Raw genomic sequence first — 26,390 nt, 5'->3', positions numbered from 1 at the left:
GGAGTTTATAATGTAGTTTGGATTGCCGGTTTCCTCTTTATGACATGAGACCTTGAAATTTACTATAGCAAAAAGAAAAGCAATTTAGTAAAAAAGTCAAGAGATTTGATTTATTTTTCACATAATTATACAAGACTAATGTGACTAATGTCGATAAAATACAAGCACTCTAACGAATTGCATATCTTTGATGATGACGAAATATATTCTTTACAGTCTACAAAGGGAGAGGTATAAGTCTTTTGTGCTTTTGTATTAGTGTATCAGTTTGCAGCTTCTATCCAGAACAGCATTAATCATAGTCGTGATGCTTCTCTGCCAAGATATTGGCGGGACGACTCAGTTTGTATAAAACATTTCCTACAAAAAGAAGTTTAGCCGAAGAATTATTTGATGGAGGGGATTACCAGTATTAGTTGTAAAAGTTACAAGCTAGATTATTCAGCAGAAAAATAATTGGTAGACAACTTCTCGGTTCATTCTCTCCTAACCTCACATGAGCCCAGAATTTTCCATTTGAAACAAGGCATTTGTGTGGATAAAAGTTGATGCTATCAGCTTTTAGTGTTGATATATTTGCAAATTTAGTTCCATTTACTAACCTCAAACTGGTATCTTACTGCCTCAAACATGGGAGTTGATCTCACACGGTGTCCTGGCTGGATAATTCTCTTGCCAACTATGATCTCAGTATCTGTTTCATATATCTCAGAGCAGATCGTAACATAGCTCTCGCCTTCCTGTCCGGGGTGCATCCTGCCATGATCATTTCTTCATACACAGATGGAACCTAAAAGCAAATCATATTGTGAGAAGAAAATATTTAAGGAAGTCTGCAAAGAAATTATATTGCAAATTTTCCCCTTCTGCGGGAATTTCTCATCGACATGGTTTAAGGTATCCACCAGATATACGAGTCCAGGCAGATTAGCACATGGAAGAATATGGGTAAACACTTCTTTTTCCAGCAACAAGCTAGTGTATTTATTTCTTGCACTGGGTTGTTATTAATTATCCCAATAAACAAGATGAAGATGAGAGCTGCCAAATTGCCAGACAGCATTAACTTATCCAAAAAGAACTCTTACTGGATTATGCATCATAAAGAACTGCTGAGAGGACCTTATCGTCCTCTTTTCAAGGATGCAGGTGACTTCGTACCTTGTCAAATTTATCAACACGAATCAGAGCTTTCATGAGTGTAGTATACGTAACAACATCTGGTTTCAAGTCCTGCAGGTATCAAAATGCCATTTAGCAAGATGGTAGCTGAAATGTCATCAGTAAGATAGTTACTCAACCATAGCTGTAGCTGAAGAATAAGTACTAAACTGACCAAGGAAAAAAACGAGCTTGCCTGATTGAGCAATTACTTACATTTTCTTTCATGAATTGCAACACAGCAAATGCTTCAACATCTCTTCTATCCTCACCAAATGCATTGATTAACGAATTGAGAGCCAAGATGCTGGGCTTTAGCCCATCAATTCTCATGATTCTAAAGGCATTTACTGCTTGTTCAGACAAACCCTTCAAAAGAGAAGAATAGAAACTATCAATTGCACTCTTAATTTCATTCCTGAGAAGATATATGGAGATTCAAAAGGAACAGTACAACTATAAGATGAGGAAAACTAGACCACCTTTGTATTTTAAGTGACTTGGATTATTTTTAGTAGTCAATTTCCTAATAATATACTTAGACCAATTCTAAAAGCTCAGCAGGAGATGTTTGAAAATGTTGGCAATAGCTTGATCCATTCTTGAACCCCTTGCTCTGTTTCGGGCTTAATGAGCCACATTTGACATGGAGCAGATCACTAGCACTTATATGATGTCAAAAAATCAGAAGTTCAAAGAGCACAAATAACAGAGAGGATTTAACACCCACGCATCCATAAGCCGTGTAAACTTTTTACTAACTAGGCTAGCATAGCTTCTAATTTGTAATGCTACTATGAAATAAGGAGAGTACTAACTCCAGGCGTTGTAAAGGAAAACATGATTTGACAGATGTCCAAACATAAATTAGAGGTACACCTTTTGCAAGTGAAAAAGAAAGATGTCCAGTTTAAGTTTTTCTCCAAGTCAACGGAATAATTTAGACAAACAGCTGCTGCGGAGCAATAATTAAAAGGTTTGAACCAAGAACATACCCTCTGTGCATAGGCATTTATTAAGGCGTTGTACATGGTTGGGGATGGCTTGAGACCTGCAGATTTCATAGCCTCCAAGGACTCTATAGCATCATTAAATCTCCCCGACCGTCCATAAACATCAATAAGAGTGGTGTATGTTACAACATTTGGAAGAATCCCCTGACTCTGCATTTTCCCCAATAAGTTCCTAATTCCGTCCCACCTCTCCTGCTCTCCAAAAGAATTTATCATAATGTTATATGTAGTGGCACATGGCAAGTACCCTCCTTCCTGCATTACCTTAAACAACTCCTCTGCAACATTATGGCGCCCTGACTTGCAGTGGCAGTCAATAAGCGTGTTCCAAGTAACTGTATCAGGCTGAATCCCCTCTGACAACATCCGATCAAACGTAGCCATGGCATGATCAAGACAATTATACTTGCCAAAAGTATCTATCATCACATTGTAAAAATGCCTATCAGGTTTCACCCCACTGCTCTTCATCTCCCGCAGTACCTGAAATGTTCTTTGCCACTCTCCTCTATCGCGATAACCAGCTAAAATTCTACTAAAAACAAAGGAATTGGGCTGCACATTGCTGGCCTCCATTTCTTTCAAAACAATCCTGGCACTCTCCCACCTTCCCGCATTCACATAAGCATCAATGAGAAGACTGTAAGTATGCTCATCAGGTGAAACGCCACTCCTCTCCATCTCTGAGACAATCAACTCCGCATCTTTCAAAGAACCGGTTTTCACGTACCCTTTCAGCAGCGCGTTGTAAGCCTTGGTCCTAGGTTTCAATCCACTTTCTTTCATTTCCTCAAACAAAGCCTCACCCTCCACAATTCTCCCGGAACTTCCCAATGCTGATATAACCGCCACAATAGTCGAACTTTTTGCGCTCAACCCGATGGCCTGAAGCATGGCCAGAAACTGCATAGCCCTGGTCGGGTCTCCAGCTTTTGCAAAACCCACAATTATATCGTTCAAAAGCTGCCCATCTAGCTCAATCTTATCGCATTCAATCTCTCTATAGAGCTTCTGCAAAAGGGCAGAGTCAATCTTATTAGTTCGCGTAAGAGACTGAATAATCAAGCTGTAATTAACAAAATCCGACGGGTATCCGTCTTGTCGCATCCTAGACATCAAATTGAGAGCTTTCTCAAGATCGTTATTGCGAGCACAAGCACCAATTAGGGCATTATACGTTAAAGGGGTCAGAGTTTGCCTCTGCGAGAGCAAAAATGCTTCGTATAGCTTCTCCGAACGGCCAAGTGCGTGGATTAGAATAGAGTAGAGCAGCTCGTAGGAAAAGCAGAGATTGTGTTTTTGCAGCCAAGAAACGACGCCGTATGCAAGGTGAATGGAGTCCGAGGATGAGCATAGTGATTTCAGGAGTGAATGCCACAGCGGGGCAGGCACGGCCCTATACGACTCAGCTAGTTGAAACTCAGCAGGGTCTAGCGAGGTGGGCGGAGCTACTTCGGCATCCGAATTCGTGTCCAAATCGGCGTTGGTGGACTTGGAGAGGAAGTTGAGGAGTGGAGTGAAGTCGTAGCGCCGGCTTTGGATAGAAACGACGCCGTTATCTTCATCAACTTCATCGAGCGATTTCGATGATGAAGAAGGAGAAGAAATAGAGAAAGATGGTTCACTAGTTGCAGTCGCAATTACAGCAGTGGTGGCCGTGGCGCATAGCGGTGGCTGGAAGACGACGTGATAACGTGTGAGCGGAGGATACAAGGAAGCAATCCGAGCGGAAAGAGGTGGTGGTTGTAATAGGAGCATCTTACTAAACCTTCACAAATTAATGTTACCTTAATTTGTAAAGAGCGGGAGACTGAGAAAACAAGTGTATTTTGAGGTAGAAATTTGCAGAGAGGTAGATTGACGGGGTTAGAAGATGGTTGCTTTATCGATTCATGGCTGGGGCTCAGTTTGTGGTGGTGGTCACTGATGCAGACGATGAACGCAGATTTTTTGCGAAGTAGTGGATAATTTCTTCCCTCAGAGATCCGTTACGTGGCCATTACTAGTGACAATTTCTCCGGACACCCTGATAAAAAAAAGTGTGTGTATCTATATATATATATATATATATATATCTTTTTTAATATGATGAAATTAAATTTAGCCAAATATTTTTAATTTTCAATTTTGGTCAAAAATAAATATTTTAATATTTTATTAATATTAATATTATATATATATATATACTGAATACCAACTCAAACCCTTCATTAGAACTATGCCCGTAACAAAAAACTGCTAATTGCACTCTTCACCAGATTTCAAAAGACAGTTGGGGGAGCGTCTTTCGGTAAAGAAGAGAGAGAAAGAGGCGGCGGTTTTTGGTGAAGAAGGAGAAGAAGTCGAGTAGGGGAAGAGTCTGTTTTTTGGTAAGGAAGAAGAAAGAGGCTGCGATTTTTGGAAAAAAGGGTTTGCGTCGGGGAAGAGGTTGCATACAGTGAGGAAAAAGAAGGGGTTTCGATTCTTGAAAAAGGATCTGTGCTTTTGGTGAGGAAGAGGAAAGTGAAGAGGCGGCAGCTAGGTATTTGTTTTGGGAATAGAAGAATGAGGGAGGGTATAATTGTAAATTTAGGTATTTAGTTGGGTAGCATTCTGTGCTCAGAACCAGTTGTTGCCGCCATAGGAACTCCTGCTGTCTAGGTTAATTTGCCGCCGCAGTTGCGATGGGAGGCTCTCGGCTTCAAGTTAACAAAGCCCACAAGACACGCTTCTCATCTAAATCAACCCGCAACCTCCACAAAATCTCTCTCAAAGGTAATAATAATCTCTCCATTCTCGGTCCCCTTGAGGTTTTCATTACTTTTAATCTTCTTTTTACCTTTCTTCTTTAGCGTTAGTGTTGTTTAAACTCAAATATTCTCCTGAGGTTGATTGTGCTTAATGGGTTTTCACTGTATATCATTCAGTTTTTGAATGCTGGCTGTTTTCATTGAACCTCTTATTAATGCTGTTCACTACATGTCCATGGCGTGCTTTTATAGTGCTCCTCATTGAATTAAATAGTTTGGTGTATCAGATAAGGCGCGAGCTGGGAAACTAGAGAACAATGTTGCCAAGGGTGCTCGGGCTGCCCGAATTCAGCGCTGCAAGATGGTAATTGGCGTTTGAATCTCTTTCTTAGTACTGGTTTTGCTTCCTACCATTTGATCGAACATACTGTTGATGGATCTTCTACTCAAACTTGTGAATTCTTGTAGCTGCGGGAGCAGAAACGTGCAGCTGTTCTCAAAGAGAAAAGGGCTTCGAGTGGATCAACAAGCCCACCCCGTGTAATTGTGAGTTTTCTTATTGTTCCACCAGAAAGTGGCGGAACTATTTCGGGATACAGTGGTTTCATTTACACTATTTAAACCTAAATGTTATTCTTTTTGGGTTTTAGCTTTAATTCTCTCCAACTTTTGGTTTCTCCTACTGACAGGTGCTTTTCGGCCTTTCTGCTTCTGCGAACCTGAAGTCGCTGACTGAAGATCTATTGAATGTATTATCTCCAGAAGGTAGTGGTGCTGCATCTTCAACAGTTGTTTCTTCTGAGTACAAACTAAGAGCAACAGTAAGTTTACACTTTAAGTTCCGTGTTAATTACACCAAAAGTTCTATTGAGAATCTCTTGGTGCTCAAACACCATGGACATTCTCATATACTTTGGGAGTATATGTAGGTTAGTAGAATTGTGAAATAATGGTGGGTGGACTGTACTCAATTCTCATCAGCTTAGCCATCTTTTGCAATTTGCAAGTTACCAAGATGCAATTTTCATGTCAACTGGACACAATTGTTTATATGCAAACAAGTTTAGGTTTCTGTTTCTGCTTATTTGTGGTGGAAAAACTAGGTGTCCTTTGATTATATATGGACATATAAAACTTACTGGATTCAGTGATCTCTATAATATAGGTATTGCAAGCACCACATGGAGATTTACTCACATGTATGGAAATGGCAAAGGTTTGGAATTTTTAGTTCCTCCATATATTTTTGAATTTGAGGTGGTTTAGACACCTCAATATGCTACCTAATCTTTTTTATTCTTACATGTTTGTTTCTCCAAATTTTTGAAATTTTTCGAGTTGTAGGTTGCTGATTTAATTGCATTTGTGGCATCTGCAAACTCTTCATGTGAAGAAAGTACCTCTGACTATATTGATTCATTTGGAAGTCAATGTCTTTCTGTGTTTAGATCAATTGGTTTGCCAAGCACCACTGTATTGATCCGTGTAAGACCTGGACTGATATGCTTTTTTGAGATAAAATCTTTTACTAAGAAAAGTAAATTTGTATTTGATAGATTTTATGCATGTATAGGATTTACCAACTGAGCTGAAGAAAAGAAATGATTTGAAGAAGATTTGTATCTCGGATCTTGCTTCTGAGTTTCCTGAGGATTGTAGGTTCTATCCAGCGGATACAAGGGACGAATTGCATAAGGTGATTGTCTTGTTTCATTTATGGTTGTTTGAGTTTACGTTATTCAGGATTGTTTAATTGCTGAATGGTTTTTGATTCTGTCTAACATATTTCTTTTGCAGTTCATGTGGCTTTTTAAGGAGCAACGTCTCACAGTGCCTCATTGGCGAAATCAACGACCATATCTTATGGCTCAAAAGGTGCTTTTACTTGGCTTTTATTTACGTCTAATTGACTTAAAAAGTAGAATTCTTGGTACTAAAATGGAAACACCTTCATAAAAATAGTTATCAAGTTTCATGGATGAAGTACTTATTTTCCTTTCCCCTTTGAGGGAGATGGTAAGGATTCTCTTGCTTCAATTTGTCTATCTGCCAATCCTTTAACAGATTATGGCATTAGTCTGTTGATTCTTTATCTAAACTCTTATTCATAAAATCCTTAGTTTCTTTCTAGAGCAATTGCTTAATTGTGGGCCTCATTATAGGTTGATATGGTAGTGGATGACTATGGTTCGGGAAAATGCAATCTTCTTCTCACAGGTTACTTGCGCTCTCGTTGCCTATCTGTAAATCAGCTGGTAATTGATGTTCAGCTTTTTAGCTTGCTTTATTTATTTATTTTGCATTTACCTACTGGTGTTATATCTTATTTTCTTTGGTTTCAGGTTCATGTCCGCGGTGCAGGAGATTTCCAAATGTGCAAAATGGAAATTTTGAAGGATCCATTCCCTCTAAATGTGAGAAAACAACAGGATGCCATGGAGTCTGATGATATCCATGCTGCAGAGGTAGTGGCATTTTTCTTGGCATTAGTAAAACTTTTAAAGGGAGTATATAGTGAGATTGAACAACTGTTAAATGATGGTTATTTTTTCATTTTTGCGATTTATAATTTTACTTGATGACTCATTCTAGGCTTCAATTTTGCTGATTCTGATAAAAGTTTGATCCTTCTTTATTATATCTTTAATATGTTATTTATTTTACTGTGCAAGAGTAACAATTCATTTGTTCTTTAAGTCTATTATTACCTTTATGACTATTTTAGCTCTTATTGTAAAATTTTCAGGTTATTCGTATGCTGGTTCCTGATCCAATAAAGCAGGAGCCTCTTCTTGTCGAGAATGTTCCAGATCCTCTTGCTGGAGAACAGGTAACCTTGATGAGGATTTGTCTCTTTCTTCCAATTGCTGACTACATTTTTACTTTCAGTCTCCACGGTTCAGATTTGTTTTACTGTTGAAAATTTTCTTTTTCAAATCGATGCTGCTTAAGGTTGTCATGGTTTGTCTGTTTTGAACAAGGGTAAATAGGCATGGGATTTATTTCATGGCTATTCTATTGTGCATTATTGCAGAACAAATTCTTGTGATTCTTTTATATCATATTTTCCTCTAAGGGTGATTGCTCTTGTTTCTTTGCTGGAAGTAAATTTTGGCAACTGTTTTTCCATGCATCATATGCTGTTTGTCTTCTTGTGTGGTTGTAGCCATCCCTTCTGTGTGGTCAAAATAAAATTTTCCCAGAAAAGTATAAATGGGTATGATATAACTAAAGATCAGCTGGATAAGACATTGAAATGGTGATCATTGTCTCATCAGTTGTTTTGATCCATCTTATGATGGACCTTGACTGGGTGATCTACCCTTTCTTGAACACAGTTTATATTTCATTGATCTTCCCATTATACATGGAAAGTGCTGATTGCTGCTTCTCTCTTTTTTTTTTGGTCTTCTTTCTGACTAGACGTCACAATTTACTACTCTTCTTTTTCCTATTTAATTTCTTAACAGACTTGGCCAACAGAGGCAGAAATGGTAGAGGCTGATAGAGATCGAAAAGAAAAAAGACAGAGAAAGAGAGCTCTTCCTCGAGGCACTTCAGAATACCAGGTCTTATAGTTTCTTTTCAATCCCATATCTTAAAACTTTTTCCACCGAACATAAACTGATTATAGGACGGATCCTATATCCTGAATTTGCTGCATCAAAGGTCTTTTTTTTTTCGAGATCAGGATCAAAGGTCTTGTCCTTAGTATGAGGATTTGGAGGTTATTTCTTTTCTAACTATCTGAAACATATGGGATTAAGGTTGAGTTTTGTTCATAGTTTATTTCTATGTAACAGAAGAAGGATATAATACAAATAAGGATAAAAAATTTCATGAAAATAGCTTTCTACTTCTATATTTAGAAAGCTAATCTATATTTAATTTAAGTTGGGAGTTTCTTTATTCCTCCCTTATGAAGTAGGAATACAAATTCTTCATTGTTGAACTGAAGGTATGAGTAGGTTTAATTCTGCGTCAACTATGTAAATTACATCTGAATCTACAAAAAGAGTAATTAAGCTCTAGGAGTTGAATTGAAATTTAGAATGGACTTGATGGCGCATCATTGCATCCTTGGCCATCTTGACCATTTGAATCATCTACAAGCACTCTTTCTCTGGTAATCTGCTATCAGTGCCAATGCTGATATGAATGCATTTACTTTTTGTTCTAATGCAAAGGAGATTTAGTTTCCTCGTTTTTCTAAATAGATTAAGAACGTGTTTTTGTGAAATCTAGTACTTTTCATAATAGTATCGCTGGTGTTAGTATTAGGATTCTTTTAATTTCTTTTTCTTTACAAGGAAAGATGAATTGATTAAAGAGCTGAGGAGATGCTACCCAAGTACAAAAAAAAATTGAAAGATGGAAATTACAAGTTAGTCGGGATATCAATGATGTTCCTTAGATTTTCTTCTGTAGTGATTGGATGGCCCTTACTCCAGAAAATAAAGGTTCTGGAAACATTCGGAATTTTATCAAAAGAAAAACTGTCTCGAAGCTCTTCTATTTGTTTCTTCCAAATAACCTACAAAGTAACCATAGGGTTAGAGAAATAAGCTGCTCCTTCTCCTATCTTCCTCATACTTGCAATGCTCACAGTTTTTCTGCCATCAAACCAGCCATGATCAATTGCACTTTTAGGAGAGTTGAAAATCATAGAGAAAATCATAGAGAAGACAGTGCGTCTTAGTAATAAATGATGTGGGTTATCTGCCGCACTCTAGCATGTAGAGATTTGTTTCCTATAATTTTGCCATGTTTGATGAGGTCATTAATGTGTAAGAATTTGCCCACGGGCAACTTCCCAATAAAAAAACAAGACTATTCTAGGAGAAACAGTTTTCCTACATATTTGCTTCAAGGAAAACAGGATTGACCAATGAAAGGCTGTGCGCCATATGGTAGAATAACTTTACTGAAAAAGAATGGGAGTGTCTATTTAAATCATTGAACTTACTATGTCATTTATTTTGGTTGCTCATGTGCAAAGCAATTTTGCAGGCTGCTTGGATAGTGGATGATACAGATGAAAGGAGCTCGGATAGTGATGATAATAATGATGATGGTATGGTATTGGATGAAAATGAAAGAGGCATTGCTAATCAAGAACATATGCATGAACCAGATTTTGAAGATGACCAAGCATCCTTGAACTTTCGAGAGTCTGATGAAGAAACAGAAAATAATTCAGTGATGATGGTAATTAATTGCATCATATAGAATGTAATTTTGGAATAATCAACTGGACTTGTTTCATGTACCTAATCTGTTGAAAAATCAGTAGATCCTGGTAACTGTTTCGTAACTACTCGGTTTAAAATTATCCTACAGGAGAGTGAGAACTTGACAAGGGAACAGATAGAGGATGATATTAAAAAAATTAAAGAGGCACATGCCGAAGATGAAGGTATACTTCTTATTTTAATTGAACTTTGTGTTTCTTTTTTTCTCCTTCACTTTTTGTTGCTTAAAGAAGGGAAAGATGTGTGCACATGAGAGATAGGAGCAAAAGAGAATTACTCCTTGTTCGTACTAATACGGCTGTGGGAATGTCATTCGGTCACATTGTGCATAGAAGTGCCACGAGAAACTGTTTAAAAACAAGTAATCATTTTGGTGAATTGTATCAAAGAGTGTTGTAATAGCTTTTGTCATAAATTATTCTGTTTGCTAATTATATCCATAAAGTGTAAGATTATAAAATCATTGCTTCAATAGGAAACCTGGTATTGGTTAATTATTGTTTACTGAATTTTTAATTCTGAAGTTGAGATTTTAGAAATTTTGCTGGAGTAGGAAATAAATTAGTACACTAGACAACGGCAACTTGAGCAAAGAATAACACAAGAATAGCACAAATTCCAAAACCATCTGGTGGGGTTCTATGCATATCTTTTGCAAAACAATATCTGACTTTGTTTTGAAATTTATATGAAGAGTACAGATGTCAATATGATAGCCTGTACGTTTATGCATAATTATTCAGCAGTAAGTTTGGAATGAAGTCCCCAATGTAAAAGTTTTTTGTATCATAACAATGACCTATATAGGAAGATTACTGTAATTATTCATAGTATGGAAAATCATCATAGAAGGACCAACTATGTGGAGAAAATGGAGATTGATGGCTGGATAGTGAAAGGTAATGAACAGTTGAGGTAAGGGGTTAGGATCTATAGATTATATTGCACGGAGTTTAGATGGAGGCCCCATCTTAGGATGAGATGAGTTGTGTTTCGCTTGAAAAAGAGTTCACTGAAGAGGAGGTCTTTGAGGAACTCATGCACTATAGAAAGGATAAATCCCTTGGTCTCGATGGCTTCAACATGGGTTTTATGCAAAAATTCTGGCATGTAATGGAAGAGAATATTCTAGAGCTCTTTAAAGAATTGCATGATCGGGGTTTTTTATAAATCTTTAAATTCTTCTTTTTTGGTACTCATTACTAAGGTGGAGGGGTCAACTAATATCAAGGACTTTAGTGTTCAGTTTAGTTGGGAGTATCTATAAGCTCATAGCAAAGGTGTTAGCCAGATGGATTGTCAAAGTAACGGATAAAATGATTGGTGAGTTTCAACATATTTTTGTGGAAGACAAATTTTGGATGTCACGCTTGTGGCTGATGAGGTTGTGGAGGATCTATTCAGGAATAGAGAGAGGCCTGACTGGATATGGAGAAAGCCTATGATCATATAAATTGAGGTTCTTATTATATGCTAAGGAGAATGGGTTTTGAGGATAAAGGGTATAAGTGGGTTGACTCCTGTATTACCACAACGTCTTTTGTAGTCATGGTGAAATGGGGTCCATGTTTTTTCAAGGCCTCCAGAGGTCTCAAATAAAGTGAACTTTTATCTCCCTTACTTTTTACTGGTGTCATATAAGCATTGAAGGATATGTAGTTCAGAGCTAGGGAGCTGAAGTTGTTTAGAGGTCTTAAACTGGGAGAAAGTGAGCACATGGAGAAGGTAACACGCTTAATTTTTTCTTGATAAGACTTTAGTGTTTTGTGAATCAGACGAAGGGGATTGCGTTTTATTGGGTTTCCAAATGATTTCAGGCCTTAAACTTAACCAAGTTTGAATTGGTGAGATTGGGTGATGGGAATGATGTTGTTAGGTTGGTAAGACTCAAAGGATGTAAAAGTGTGGAGTTGCCAATTAAGTACTTGGGGTTGCCTTCGGAGGCCAATTATAAAGATGTGAGGACGTGGGATTCTCTCTTGATAAGGTTCAAAAGGAGAGGTTGGCAGGATGGAGGAGAAACCTCCTTTTCACAGGGGAGAAAATTCACACTCATCAAAGGTATGCTGGCCAACCTACCCATGTATTATGTATCTGTTTTGACAATCCCAGTAAATATTGCTAAGAGTTTGGGATCAATTTAGTCGAGATTTCTTTGGGACAACTCTAATAGGAAAAAGTACTACTTGGTGACATAGGATAGGATTAAAAAACCAATATCTCAAGAGATCTTTTATGGATATAAACTTGGCCTTACTAAGTAAGTGGCTTTGGAGGTTCATGGATGAAAACGACATTCTATGATGTAGGATGACAGAGGCAAAGTTTCGTATTATGAATAGTGGATACTCCACAGTATTGTTAAGACCACATAGGAAGGGATGTGGAAAAAGATATGCATGAGTAGGGATAAATTTCATGAATACATTAGGTAGAGGGTAGACAGTGTGGCCAAAATCAGTTTTTAGAAGGATGCTTGGCTTAGAGGGGGAATGCTCAGAGATCAACTTCCTTTGCATGGCACAAGAATATCTCGGTTCATGAATCATTAAGAGATATTTGGGGGAAAGGGAATGGTATGTGGATGTGATGAGAAATCTCAGTGATTCGGAAATTAATGAATATGAGTCTCTTCTAAGTACGCTCTCCTTCGCCTCAATGGACGGGAGTAATGACCATCTAGTCTAGAGTCTTAATACCACAAGACCTTCTCCATTAGGTCTTTCTGTAATTATTTGATTAAGAATGACCATGGAGATCGGTTTTCCTTTTCAGCAAACTTGGAAGCTGAATACTTCATTTAAAGTCGCTTTCTTTGTGTGAGAGGCAGGGCATGAGTGTATTCTTACTATTGACAAGTTAATGAGAAAGGGAAAGATTATGGTGAATGATCGTTTTCTATGCAAGAGAGAGGCAGAGTCTTGTAACCACATCTTGTTTTGGTGCCTGTTTGCGTGTATGTCATAGACCATGGTGTATGGGTTACTGGGAATTAGTTGGGCGATGGCTAGTACAGTAAGGAATAAGGTTTGAGCCTGGAAGGGCACTCGTGGTGGAAAGAAAACATGTGGGTCTCATTCCTCTTACAACATTGGTGTGCAAAGAAAGAAATCAGAGAACTTTTGAAAGGGTAGAATATGATTTTGATAAGGTTAGAGAAAATGGTTCCAAACTCTGGGTTTTTTGATTATGGGTCATCCTCTTTATTTTATGGAGGATTTTGGGGACTTTATTGACATCCTGATTGACATATAAATATTTTTATACATGAATAAGTAGCTCCTTGGTGCTTATATTAATGATACATACCATATTTTTTTATTTCAAAATTACTAATATTTTTTTTTTTTTCAATTTCCAGTATTGGTTAATTTTTATTGACAATTTTTTACAACAATAATTTAGGGAAGACCAGATAAAGATCAAATGAGGGAAGAGAATAAGAAAAGGTTTTATGTATAGATAAAATTGAAATTATGTGATTTAATGAGGGAATTTTTTACCCAAAAAAAAAAGAAAAAAAAATCACTGAATTCTGAGTTCCTATTGAATCTCACAGCCCAATGGCTTGATTTGGAATTTCAAAAAGGTCTAAGAAATACAGTTCTAAAAGCTCACTTTCCTTAGAAGTTGCTAAAAGCATCCAGTATTTTTAATCTACATTGATCCACACCTCTCTATAAAGCTACTGTGCATGGGTAAAAAATTTTACTGTATGTTTTCCCTAGTCATTATCATTAAATATGAAGCAAATGAAGTGCCATTTCTAAAGGTGGCAGTATGTCAGCTAAGTGTCAATGATTTCTTTTATATTTCAGAATTTCCAGATGAAGTGGATACTCCTCTAGATATTCCTGCCAGAAAGCGTTTTGCCAAGTACAGAGGTCTCAAGTCCTTTAGAACCTCCTCCTGGGACCCGAAAGTAATATATTTGCAATCATGATATAGGATTACATACTTTTCTTTCATCATCAATTGATAACTAAGTGCTTGTTCCAGGAAAAGAAAACTAAGTGCTTGTTGGTAAATATCAGGAATCTCTGCCACCAGAGTATGCCAGAATATTTGCTTTTGACAACTTCAATAGAACACAGAAGCATGTACTTGCCCAAGCGTTAGAAATGGAGCAAGGGAACAGGGATGATTGTGTACCGGCTAGTTCCTATGTGAGGCTTCATGTCAAGGATATACCTCTTGATCTTGCTTCCAAATTGTGTGTCCTTGCAAAGACATCACCAGTAGTAGCATGTGGTCTTTTGCAGCATGAGTCCAAAATGTCTGTCCTTCATTTTAGGTATCTTCCCTTTCTCACATACTCCATATTGAAAGTTTCGAAATCCTTGATTTAGTTCCTCTAAAGTCAAAGCTATATCAATTGTTTTTTTTCTTTTTTTTTTCCGCAGCATAAAGAAGCATGATATGTATGATGCTCCCATTAAAACCAAAGAAGAATTAATATTTCATGTTGGTTTTCGCCAATTTGTTGCTAGGTATGGGCTTCCTTGCCTCTTACTGTATCACTTACTGCTTCTTCATTAAGTTTTGAAGTTATTCCTTATTACCTTGCAGGCCAGTATTTTCTACCGACAACATCAACTCAGACAAGCATAAAATGGAGAGGTTTCTTCATGCAGGGCGTTTTTGCATGGCTTCAATTTACGCTCCTATTTCATTTCCACCTGTTCCTTTGATAGCCTTGAAGAGAGTGGAAGGAGCTGTTGCACCTGCAGTTGCTGCTGTTGGCTCCTTGAGAAGCATTGACCCAGACAGAATAATTCTGAAGAAGATTATTTTAACTGGGTAAGATTTAGTTCTGGCATATAATTATATCATGATGATGCTTACAACTCTTCAAGGTGATCTGGTGAAGTTTATAAGGAATAAATAAATTTGCTTCACCATCAACTTCGCTATGAATATGTGCAACTGTTAGTAAGTACAGTTTGTCGAGAAAAAGAATTGTATAATTGATGCCATTTATACGTGATTTTCTGTTTTGATTTTTTCTTATTCATAAGCTGGATGTAAAGGCTAGACATCCTTGGGCTCCCAATTTGATCAGCTGTCATCCAACTTCACCTATTAATTAATTATAATGAGCCAAATTTATTTAGACCGAATTTGGTGGCTAAATGCAAGTGATGCTTAATCCTGCTACTGTGAGTTACTTGACCTCATGAGTCGTGCATGAATAACAACATATTCTCTTTTTTTCTTTTTTTGTCTTGAGTGATATATTCTCTTTGACAATAAAGCTAGTTGCATATTAATGTGAATAATAATAGAATGGGACTGTATGCCTTTCATGGATTTAAGTTCATTGCTTACATCCTTACTATTCATGTCCTTGATGATTAAATGCTTAGGCTCGGAAGTGTTTAACATAATCATATTTTTGAGTTATGCATATAACTCTGAACAGTAATTTCACATTGGATCTGTCTGGAAATTTTTAGCACTTATATTTTTTTGTTCAATTCTTATTCTATTCTTAATTCATTTCTAGAGATAAATTTTTATGTTTGTCTTAATATGTTGAATCACAATAAACCTTCATATTCGAAATAGTTTTACTCCTATTTTAAATTCTTGAGGTGAGATTTCCAATTCCTATTTCGCAAACTAGGAATTGAAAATCCACTCTTAAAGAGTTTAAGGTGGGAGTACATGTGGCTTAAACTTAGAATTATGCCGTACTTTTGTATTATTTTAACCAATATGAATGTCAAATGTAGGAATCGATCAAACATAAAATTAAAATTTGAAGGAAATGGGACCTTCCTATATGAATTAGAGGAACAATATTTTTTTTTTTTTTTTGATATTCTGATCTATTTGCTCTCTTTTATTACTGTTTCAGTTATCCTCAGCGGGTATCAAAACTGAAAGCTGCAGTTAGATACATGTTTCATAACCCAGAGGATGTTAGGTGGTTCAAGGTAAGGAAATTTTGTTACTTTTCTCGTCCAATGGTAGTGGTAATGTTTGTTCTGGAATTACAGTAGATTCATTGTTATTGAAATTGTTGTTTGTGCTCCGTTGCAGCCTGTTGAGGTATGGACCAAATGTGGACGTCGTGGTCGCATCAAGGAACCTGTTGGGACTCATGGTAAGAACTCATTGGATGCTCATGGTCATGCTATTACCATTCAGAGAGGAAATTTGTCAAAATTACTCATCTTTTCTTATTTTTTGCAGGGGCAATGAAATGCATTTTGAATGGGGTCCTTCAGCAGCACGACACTGTTTGCATGAGCTTATACAAGCGAGCATATCCCAAGTGGCCAGAACATTTCTTCCCACTGATTGATGCTTGAGTATCAGTTTATGCATAATCTTGTATTTGCAGAATTTGGAAACTGAAGGGCATGGTTTGTTGTTTCATGGGAATGAAGCTTTGGTTCAGATTTGTTGATTCTAACTAGTGTTTTGCAGTTGTAAGCTGCATGCAACAGTGATACATATATGTTTATTGTTTTGTTTTATTCCAACCCTCCTCATAGTTGGAGCTTGTAAGCTACATGGCAGAATATCCTCTATTATTTTGCTTTACTCCCCCAGATATTCCTCACCTTCCTCCCCTTCATTTGATAGTTGGAGAGGGAAAATTTTTGTAGAGTAAGCTTGCTGGAACTTTTTTACTCATGATTTTATTGATAATCTCATCTGTAATTGTGTATACGTAGAGATTAGAGTTTTACTTCGATACATAATGTGTAAGTAAAGATAAACTACAATAGAAACAAGATGATCCAAGCAGCTATTGTTGATCAAGGATAAAACATGAAAACTATCTTTACCTAATCTGGATTTCTCCTGCAGAATTGCATTCTGCTGATGGTGGGAAGTTTTCTCAGTTTGGAGTGGTATAAGAATTTTCATGGTAATTATAAAACTAGCGGAGTGTTTAACAGTGATTGATGGGGTGATTTCTACAAAGTTCATTTGTGTTTGAAGAGATATATATATATATATATATATATGTTTATGATCTCTTGGTGTTTCTCTTAAACCATAATCATTATTTTTTTTTCCAATTCTTTTCATTTTAGGGGATTTTAGAATACATTCTAATTTAATTAATTTTATTTGAATTAGGATTTATTTATTTATTCTTTGTTAATTTGTATTTTACTTCTAATTAATTCACACACATGTTTATTAGCTAAGATATATTTCCAACATTTTTTTTTTTTAAGATTTTCTAGATTTCTTGGTTAAAGGAAAAATTATTTTTCTTGAAGTGAAAAAACTTGCTGTATAATAAGTTAAAATAAGGGATAAATACAATTCAAAATCATGTGGTAATGCTAGCAAGTATCACTCTGATCCGTTTCACGCGCTTCAATATAAAGATATTCCGATCGAGATAAACTTGTCCTACGAAGAAGTACTAGTTGACATATTGGATAAACAAAAACAGAGTGCTAAGAAATAAGACTATTCCGATAGATAAGTTATTCTGACACCATCATTCTCCGACAATAGTTATTTGAAAAACTGAAGACTCGATGTGAGTTCTAATACCACATGTAACAGTTTATATTCACTGATATCGAAATTTGGGCTGTTACAAAAAAAATATTTCGGACCAATAAAAGATAAGCACAATAAATTTCAGAATATCTAAATTAATTTTTTTGGAAAATTCTACATAAAATAAAAATAAAATAATTTTAAATTTTTGGAAAATTCTACAAAAATAATTAATTTATTGCAAGCTTACTCTTGGCTTCTTCTGTGGCTGTATACTTATTTAACCTTTAATCTGATTCTTGCCCAGTAAAACAATCTGAAGCCGTTTCCATTTTCCACCATCTTCATTTCATTGGAGAGGCCCAGAAGATATTGGGGCGCAAACATCACATGCTCATCCACTTCTCACTCCCACTGAATTCTGGTATCCAGTTTTCAGCCAAAAAACCGTAATTTGGATTTCCAGATCTTCCCAAGAAAATCGCATTTTCCCTCAAAATGCTTAAACCTTAGGTAAACATCAGGGTTCCTTTGCATCACAGGGGGTCAATAATCATTGGAGCTTCAAACCATGTATACGCCTTTGTAAGTGATTTATTGCGGTTGTTTGGACACCTATGCGTGCATCATTAGCTGTCCGCTTACGCTGTCTTCTTTACGTGTTCCAACATTTTGCAGAAGTAGAAACTTTTTGCGGCCGATTGCGGAGTCACTGGGCAAATTAAAATCATATGAAAATGTATGTCTTTACCTTTTTATCGTAGTAATCCCCACATCGGCATTGGTTTTGATTGCATTTATTAACGAATTTGAATAATTTTTTCTAAAATACTATCTGAGTAACAACCATGTTTGTAATAGTTGCAAAGAAGTTTCGACAGGAAAGTGGAATTGTCTCGTTCTTTGACTACCGCAGTTGGTAAGTGCTCACAAGTCTTAAGGTCGCAATATATAGTGGGAGTTTATTTTCAGGAAGATATGAATTCGAAGTTTTGAGTATTTATGGAGAACTTAGAACCATTGGATTGAGAAACATATATCTTAATGTAAAAAAGTTGTGAGTGTAAAATTTTTTATGCAGGTAGTGAGTTCTGGAGGCAACTAGAAGATTCAACCACAATGCCTTTTCAGGTGCAAATTGTCAATGCACTGCGCCTGGGCGAAAGAAGGAGGGCATCAGATTTGCTTTTGGATTTTGGAGGTGGGAGCTTCTCACTGAAAGCTGATGACTTCATTCATATTCTGAAGTATTGTGCAAGATCTCCTGACCCCCTGGTAAGCTGAAGTACCCTGTAATCTACATGTGTTCATTTTTCAGCTAAGGTATTGTCTGGTTCACAATGTGATGTTTAATGAAGAACATGTAGTTTCTCGTTATTTAGCCAGTTAACACTGGTGGGATGCATGGTATTTATCATACCCCGCCAGAGAGCTAGGGACAAAGCTTTATGCATCTTTTCTTTTCCTAGTAAACACAGTCTTATTCACGACTTTCTAGAGAAGGCTGAGAAGCATAGTTCATTGTGGTAACTGACTTATGTTTCCTGCATGTTCCTATTTGGCTTCATTTGGGAGGTTGGGATGATCTAACTATGTTGCTTACTATATATGTATTTTAGTGGGATTTTAAAAATTCAGTCCCAAAGTTAAGATGGAATCTTTTTACTGAGATATTGACAGAGGTTATGTCATTTCTATCAGTTCGTCATGGAGACTTTGAGGATAATGGAAGAAAAGAAGATTAAACCGAATAACATATCCTTTCTGCTTACAGTGCAAGCTCTTTGCAGAGGGGGATATCTAGAGGAGGTAAATTTAGGTAAATTTGTTTAATGGTCTTAATTTCTAATTGTCTATTGAAGAATCATATAAACCCTACATTAGTAGTTCTAATCCACAAAATATTGTTTACATTGTGATTTTGACTAGATTGATAGGATTAATTGATAGTTGGGTCCTCAGACTTTACTAATTATTATTGTCGTCACTAATAGTAATGCAGACTGCAGTTATCACATACAAAACATATTACTGATACTTGTCCATTGTATCTCACTGTTACAATGACTTAACATTTCCTGTCTCTTTGCCTTTACTTTGTTCAGGCTTCACATTTGATTAATTTTGTTGGAGAAAGTTCTTGCATCTCTCCTATGCTGCCTGTCTACAACATTTTCTTAGGAGCCTGTGCAAAAATGAACAATATCATTCATGCTAATAAATGTTTGGATTTGATGGAGCGTCGTATGGTGGGAAAGAACGAAGTTACGTATTCTGAGCTTCTCAAGGTGAGTGGAGAAAGCTTATCCTAATTTTTTTGCTACTGGAGAAGGAAAAGTTTTGTACTTGTATGGTGATGCTCATGACTTTGTTCCCCATATGCCTCTTTTTTTTTTTTTTTTGGTGATCCCTTGACTTAGTTACAGCACATATAGATGTCCATAAAAATGAAAACATTTTGCTTCCAGTTTATGAGCAAAACTGAATAAACCTCGTTACAGAGAGAAAGAGATGCAACCCCAAATGTAAAAGCATGGATTTGAATAGGCATGTGCAATATAGAACCTTTCTCCGTTATTTCAAAAAAAATATAGAGCTTTTGTCTGTTGATTCCGTAATGGTAGAAAATGAAAAAGGGTTAGGGAGGCTGTTGTGCTTTTGCTTATATTATAGGTTTGCTGCATGCTAACTTCCGGTTCATGTTCAGAGAAATTATGTAAAAAGAAATGCTCCTGATAATTTGCATTGCAGTTGTATGTGATCTGTAGCAATTTTTTATGTGGGGGACACCTTGTAATTTTGTTTTCTTCCCTCCAATCTGTTATACAAAAGAAAAACCGACTTGTTGTATGGTAGAGTTCTTTGTACTGAACCACATGAAGTTCTCTGTGTTCTCTCTTTTCTTCCCTCCAATCCGTTATACAAAATAAAAACCTACTTGTTGTATGGTAGAGTTCTTCGTACTGAACCACACGAAGTTCTATGTGTTCTCTCTTTTCTTCCCTTTACTTGTAATATGTGAACGTGTTTGAGTATATTCGCTAAAGAGGTTGGGTGGAAGTGGAAGATGATTTTTGGCTGTTTAAAAATGCTGGTGGATTGGACTATATAATCCTAATTCCTTGAGTATGATTCGGGGAAAATCTAGACTTTGGACTGGATCATGTTATGCTTTTCATTTTTGGTTTTTCTTGTTCCTTTCTGCAATATTAGGATTCATTTTTGGTTTTTCTTGTTCCTTTCTGCAATATTAGGATTCGATGGTTTCCATTAACCATTTTCTGCCATACTATTCTCATTTGACAAAGTTTAGTTTTTTTTTAGTATGTAATTGCACAATTGAGGAACTGAATTTCTTAAATTTGAGTTCACTGTTCAAGTAAGGTGTTTGATCTAATCTTTTTCAGGAGACATTTGTCCATATGATTATTGTTCATTTCAGCTTGCAGTTTGGCAGCAAAACCTGTCTGCTGTCCATGAAATCTGGAAGGACTATGTCAAACACTACAGTATGAGCATCATGTCTTTGCGGAAGTTTATTTGGTCCTTTACAAGGTTGGGAGATTTGAAATCCGCATATGAAACTTTGCAACATATGGTGGCTTTGGCTGTCAGGGGAAGGCTTTTCATTAGGACAAATGTTGAAGGAAAACTCTGTTCTTCAAGACTGGATATTCCAATTCCCTCAAATGGTGAAGTAACTTTGAAGGAGGATTCTGTTGTCTTGAAAATTGATTCTCATGTAGAGCAGTGCACTGTTTCTTCCACACAAAATGGAGAGATTGAAAATGCCAGGATGTGTCTGCTGAATAAGTACAAAGGCATGCCTATGATGAAGGTCTTAAGGTGGTCCTTCAGTGATGTGATACATGCCTGTGCACAAGCTCAAAATGGTGGACTGGCGGAGGAGTTGATGCAGCAGGTGTTTCTCTCTTCTTCCCTTAAGTGGAGAAGACTCTTCTTTCTGATCATCTTGTTAACCTATCCTAAAATTTTTGTTTTTTTTTTTCCAGATGCAAAATATTGGGTTGCAACCATCAAGCCATACCTTTGATGGCTTTGTAAGAGCAATTGTCCGTGAGAGGGGGTTCAGTGATGGCATGAAAGCAGTAGGTTATGTTGGCTTGTTGCATATGTCAGTTATTCATGGAGCTTAATTTGCTGCACCTGCAGTTATTTATCATCTGACTTGGCTTCCTTTTTATTCAGAGATTTCTTGATTTTATGTTTTCATGTTTCTACAGTTGAAGTTAATGCGACAGTGGAACTTGAAGCCATATGATCCAACTCTTTTGACTATTTCAATAGATTGCAGTAGAGCTTTAGAACTTGACTTATCTGAAGTGCTGCTGGATGAAATTTCTGAATGCTATCATCCCCATGCTTTCAATGCCCTTCTCACTGCATGCAAAGCAATGGTTAGTTCATATTGGTAGATCTAAAACCTAACGTCAGTTTGTGCACTTATTTGATTGTGATGTCTGATTTCCATGATATTCTTCTATGGTATTATTCTGAAGGCTTTGAGGTAGGACAAAATATACTGAATATGGAAGTTTTTTTTAGAACTAAGCATCGAACTCTACTTCTTACAAGGTTTGAGCATGATGGATAATAGTCGAGTGATCTTTGGTAGCTTCCAATGTGCTTAAATCATTTTTGGGTTGAAAGCTCTGTCCAGTTTTTTCTGGTTTTTTGACAAACTTTACATGAATAATGCTTTCTGCTTTTTCGAAGTCATGATAATTTTGCTGTACTTGCAATATATACACTGGTATATGTTAGATTGGCAAAAAAAGTCAAGCATTGATTATTTGCACTTGCAGTATATAATGACTAGTTTTTGTCCATGACAAGGTCACTTTGGCTTTATATTCTATTGAAAATAAGTACTTGATTATTCAAAATTGAATTGGTACTTCTTTTGCTGTTGAGAATATTATTTTTTTCTCTGCATTTGTAGTTAAGGCATTAGTTTTGCAGGATCAACCTGAGCGTGCTGTACATGTTTTTGCCAAAATGAAGCAGTTAAAACTCCAGCCGGATATCAGGACATATGAGTTGCTCTTTTCATTATTTGGTAATGTGAATGCCCCGTACGAAGAGGGGAACATGTTGTCACAGGTAGATGCATCTAAAAGAATAAATGCTATAGAATTGGATATGGCAAAAAATGGTCTTCAGCATAGTCATCAATCAATGAAGAACTTGGTAAGTTCCTGCCTCATGTATTTTGTTCTTTTGGTTGCTGAATAAAGCTTAACATCTCCAAGAATAGAATGGTTTTTTGCAGTGAAGCTCTTCCTACTGTACTTTCAGGCACTAAGTTTATAGGGAGACAGACCTTCAATATCTAAATGCAACAAAGCCCGCTTATGCAAAAACTCTCTGACTCTGTATGAACTATGCACTTCTCATGGGCTTCAGAATTGTGATAGAACTTATATATAAGGCACTAAAAGAAGAACATAAATAGCAATTTAACCATTTAAATAAGAGAAAGTGCTAGGTGTTTGTGTTGTCTATCGGTCTGCCTTTGCTTTGTGATAATAAATCTCCCAACCATCTTCTTTTACGGTGTCCAGAGAGAAGGTTATGGGATTAAATACTTTTTTTAAAAAAATAAGTAATGGGATTAAATACTTGATGGGCATTTATTGGGCTTTTTTTGTGAGTAGCTCTATCTCCTGCAAGTGACATGCCTGGAGGGTGTCCATATTGACCATGAGGGGAAGAAGCTGGTTGCCCTGGTCCCTCACTATTTTTTGGACCATTTAAGAGAACCTAACAGAAGAGTGTTTTGTGGTCTTATATTTAATTTTTTTTGGATCTCAGGTTCTAGGTTCCGAACCTTGTGGTTTGTTCAAAAGTCATCCTCTCAAAAATGGAGATGATCTCGGGGTTCCTCGCGGATATGTTATCTTTTCCTTTATTGTAGATATTCTTGCTTGTGTTCTTGGGTGGCACCCCCTTGTTCCTGTTTGTCTATGATATACTTTTTCTTTTTTTAGGAAATGTAATATCTTTTTCTACTAAAAGAAAAGAAAAGATCCTAAAAATTGGAGATGCTATTGTTCTTGCTGGGAGTTTGGGTCTGAAGTTTTAAATGCAAAATGTTATGATGAATGGCTTATGAATAAAATACTAGTGATTTTTTATCACTAGGTTTTATTGTTTACTTGCAATTGAATTTCCAAAAGGCAGTCTTTGCTGACTCCTCAATTCAACCAACTTTCAACTTGAAGGTCTAATGGTAGACCTTCATTTCTTTAATTTCTCTGGACCTTCACTGTGATACTCACAATTTTCTGCTTTCCTTCAGTTAAAAGCCCTTGGAGCGGAGGGAATGATCACAGAGTTGATACAGTATTTACATGTAGCTGAGGACCTCTTCTGTGGTGATAATACATATTTAAGGATGCCTATATATAAGACAGTATTGCATGCACTTGTTGAGGCCAAGGAAGTAAGTGCCTGTGACGATTTACTTTGTGCAATTATATTAGGTGTGGGCTCATTATTCATGTTTGGTTTTTCCTCAACATGCAGAGTCACAAGGCAGTAGAAATATTTAAAAATATGAGAGCATTTGGTTTCCCACTAGATGCTGCAATCTATAATGTAATGATTGATTGTTGCAGCATCATAAGATGTTTCAAATCTGCATGCGCCCTAGTTTCCGTGATGATCCGCAATGGATTTTATCCACAAACGATAACTTATACCACTCTCACAAAGGTATTTCAGTCTACTCTTTTCGTCACTGCGGAAAAATGGAATGACCAAAAAACAACAAACAGGACTTGTTCACTGTTCTAATTTTGGGAGAATTATGATTTAAACATGTGGTTGTGGAGGAAAATGTTTAAATGCGACCAGTTCTCTTCGTTTCACGTTTCTATCATACCAAAAAGATGAAAACTGTTTCTGATTCACTGCAGTTTGTTCCTGCTCATCTTTTCCTACTTTTTTGGCCCATCAATCCAGCCTCATTCAATTCTTTCTGGACTGTTGAACCGTCTCCACCGGCATATTTAATCAATTATTGACTGGGTTCTAGATTTATTTAAGCTGCATGTACTTTCTGTCAGATTCTGTTGGAAGATGAAAATTTTGATGAGGCCTGGAATCTCTTGGATCAAGCTATCTCAGAAGGAAATCAAATAGATGTGGTGTTTTACAATACCATTCTTCAAAAGGCTTGTGAAAAGGTTCTGTATCTCCTACTTTACGTTTCCTGCTGTCTTTAAAATATTTTTTGTAATCCTTTCATGGATGAGTGAGTGATTATGACTTCAAAATTTCAAAGGAGCTTTCTCTTAGTATGTCATGGACTCTGCCTTATATTAAGATGGATCTGGTGTGCCATATGCAATTCAAATTTATAATTGTTTCTGGATCACTAAGATCGAGTTAGGTATTTATTTGTATGATATTAACGTTTACTGTTCTTTTCATGGATAATTCCAGGGGAGGATTGATGTGATTGAGTTTATTGTTGAGCAAATGCACCGAGATAAAGTCCAGCCTGATCCATCAACTTGCGAATGTGTTTTCACTGCATATGTAGACCAAGGTTTTCATAGCACGGCTGTGGAAGTGTTATGTGTTCTCAGCATGCGAATGCTTTGTAAGGAAGCAAGCATTCTTCAAGAAAAGAGGACCGAATTTGAGGACTTAATTCTTTCTGAAGACTTGGAAGCCGAGTCCCGGATACTTCAGTTTTTTAAAGATTCTGAGGAGAATCTTGCTATAGCAATGCTGAATTTAAGATGGTGTGCAACTGTTGGATTCCAGATTTATTGGCCACCAAGTGAAAGCCAATGGGCAAGAAGACTGTTGACTAGCTACGATTTCAGAAGAGGAACGACCTTATAGATGCAACAGACAACATGCATCAGATACACACCTATTTGCATGGTATGAATCTTTTTAGAATCCCAGAAAAGTTGAATCAGATGGTGACCGATTCTGCTTGGATCGCAGAATGTACATACGGTAGGTAAGGATTTCTGGCAGAGGATGGTTAGACTAGATATTAACCAACTGAAGAAGAAACAAGAACAGGTTTGGTGGTTTGAATTAGGCGCTGTTGCTTATTCAGTTTCTGCCTCTCTTTATTAGGTCTCACAGCTAACAAAAGGGTTATATCAGAGTTGTCTCTGCTTCCTAACCCCTAAACTATGTATCAGCCACTGAGTTGTCTTACTGGAGTGAATTAGGAATAAATTATGATGTACTAGTGTAGCCTATCCAAAATTTATTGAGCCGGACAACAAGACAATCCGTCTGGCATTGTAACGTTTCAAATGCACCAAGTGGAAGCTGGAAGGACCTTGTGAAACCCTTCCCCTTCTCCCTTTTTTAGTTTGGGACGAAATTTTTTGTAAATTTTTTTTTTCTTTTGTATTTTATTGTAGTCTCCAACTAAGGTTATGTTTGGATGGAACATATGAACAATGAAATTTTTTTGGTTTTATTTGTTTGTAAATGAATTATTATTCATGGAATAAAATGTGAATTTTGGAGTTTACTGTCTAAGTTAAAGCTTTTAAGGAATTATCAATTTTAAATAGAATTTAACATATATTTTTTAATTTTATTAAAACTTACTTTAGAATAAAATGTTATGTTTGTAACTTGTTGATTAAAAAAATTGAGGTTTACAAATGAATTTCATGAAAATCATGAAACTTAATTGTTTTTATTTACCAGCATTGTTGAAAACTTCTATTCATTTTGATCAGTCCGCAGGAAAG

General features: G+C 36.5%; 3 protein-coding genes across 5 annotated transcripts; 2 read left to right on the top strand and 1 right to left on the bottom strand.

Moving 5' to 3' along the window:
- Positions 1-83: 83 nt before the first annotated feature.
- LOC110818199 (Pentatricopeptide repeat (PPR-like) superfamily protein) lies at positions 84-4,212 on the bottom strand. The gene is made up of 5 exons (XM_022046976.2): positions 2,157-4,212; positions 1,378-1,530; positions 1,162-1,233; positions 603-790; positions 84-360 (listed from the first exon to the last, which is right to left on the bottom strand). Exons 1-4 carry the CDS (start codon positions 3,930-3,932, stop codon positions 680-682), a joined length of 2,112 nt encoding a protein of 703 aa, XP_021902668.2. The 5' UTR covers positions 3,933-4,212; the 3' UTR covers positions 84-360; positions 603-679.
- Positions 4,213-4,376: 164 nt separating this feature from the next.
- Positions 4,377-16,834, top strand: LOC110818102 (pre-rRNA-processing TSR1-like protein). The gene is made up of 21 exons (XM_088209554.1): positions 4,377-4,928; positions 5,191-5,267; positions 5,372-5,449; positions 5,593-5,724; positions 6,069-6,119; positions 6,248-6,388; positions 6,477-6,599; positions 6,701-6,778; positions 7,066-7,158; positions 7,246-7,368; positions 7,650-7,733; positions 8,374-8,472; positions 9,914-10,111; positions 10,244-10,319; positions 13,974-14,077; positions 14,190-14,449; positions 14,559-14,645; positions 14,725-14,955; positions 16,016-16,094; positions 16,201-16,264; positions 16,354-16,834. The coding sequence occupies exons 1-21, from the start codon at positions 4,838-4,840 to the stop codon at positions 16,470-16,472; spliced, it is 2,388 nt and encodes a 795-aa protein (XP_088065680.1). The 5' UTR covers positions 4,377-4,837; the 3' UTR covers positions 16,473-16,834.
- A 1,070-nt stretch (positions 16,835-17,904) lies between these two features.
- Positions 17,905-26,164, top strand: LOC110818055 (Tetratricopeptide repeat (TPR)-like superfamily protein). Of its 3 annotated transcripts, none has more exons than XR_002540301.2 (14): positions 17,905-18,216; positions 18,310-18,370; positions 18,493-18,550; positions 18,713-18,906; positions 19,333-19,440; positions 19,737-19,919; positions 21,074-21,553; positions 21,645-21,740; positions 21,876-22,049; positions 22,615-22,842; positions 23,954-24,097; positions 24,181-24,369; positions 24,573-24,842; positions 25,102-25,130. XR_002540301.2 is itself a non-coding variant. In XM_022046802.2 (14 exons), the coding sequence occupies exons 1-14, from the start codon at positions 18,203-18,205 to the stop codon at positions 25,507-25,509; spliced, it is 2,457 nt and encodes an 818-aa protein (XP_021902494.2). In that variant the 5' UTR covers positions 17,913-18,202; the 3' UTR covers positions 25,510-26,164. The 3 variants fall into 3 exon arrangements, 2 of the variants coding, with proteins under 2 accessions (XP_021902494.2, XP_021902495.2); XM_022046802.2 differs by having other exon boundaries at positions 17,913-18,216; positions 24,723-24,842; positions 25,102-26,164; XM_022046803.2 differs by lacking the exons at positions 17,905-18,216; positions 18,310-18,370; positions 18,493-18,550; positions 18,713-18,906 and having other exon boundaries at positions 19,333-19,450; positions 24,723-24,842; positions 25,102-26,164.
- The last annotated feature ends 226 nt before the right edge of the window (positions 26,165-26,390 follow it).

Source organism: Carica papaya, chromosome 1 (assembly GCF_054855325.1).
Source record: "Carica papaya isolate Zhongbai chromosome 1, ASM5485532v1, whole genome shotgun sequence".
NCBI lineage: Eukaryota > Viridiplantae > Streptophyta > Magnoliopsida > Brassicales > Caricaceae > Carica > Carica papaya.
This window is presented reverse-complemented; position numbering and strand designations above follow the sequence as displayed.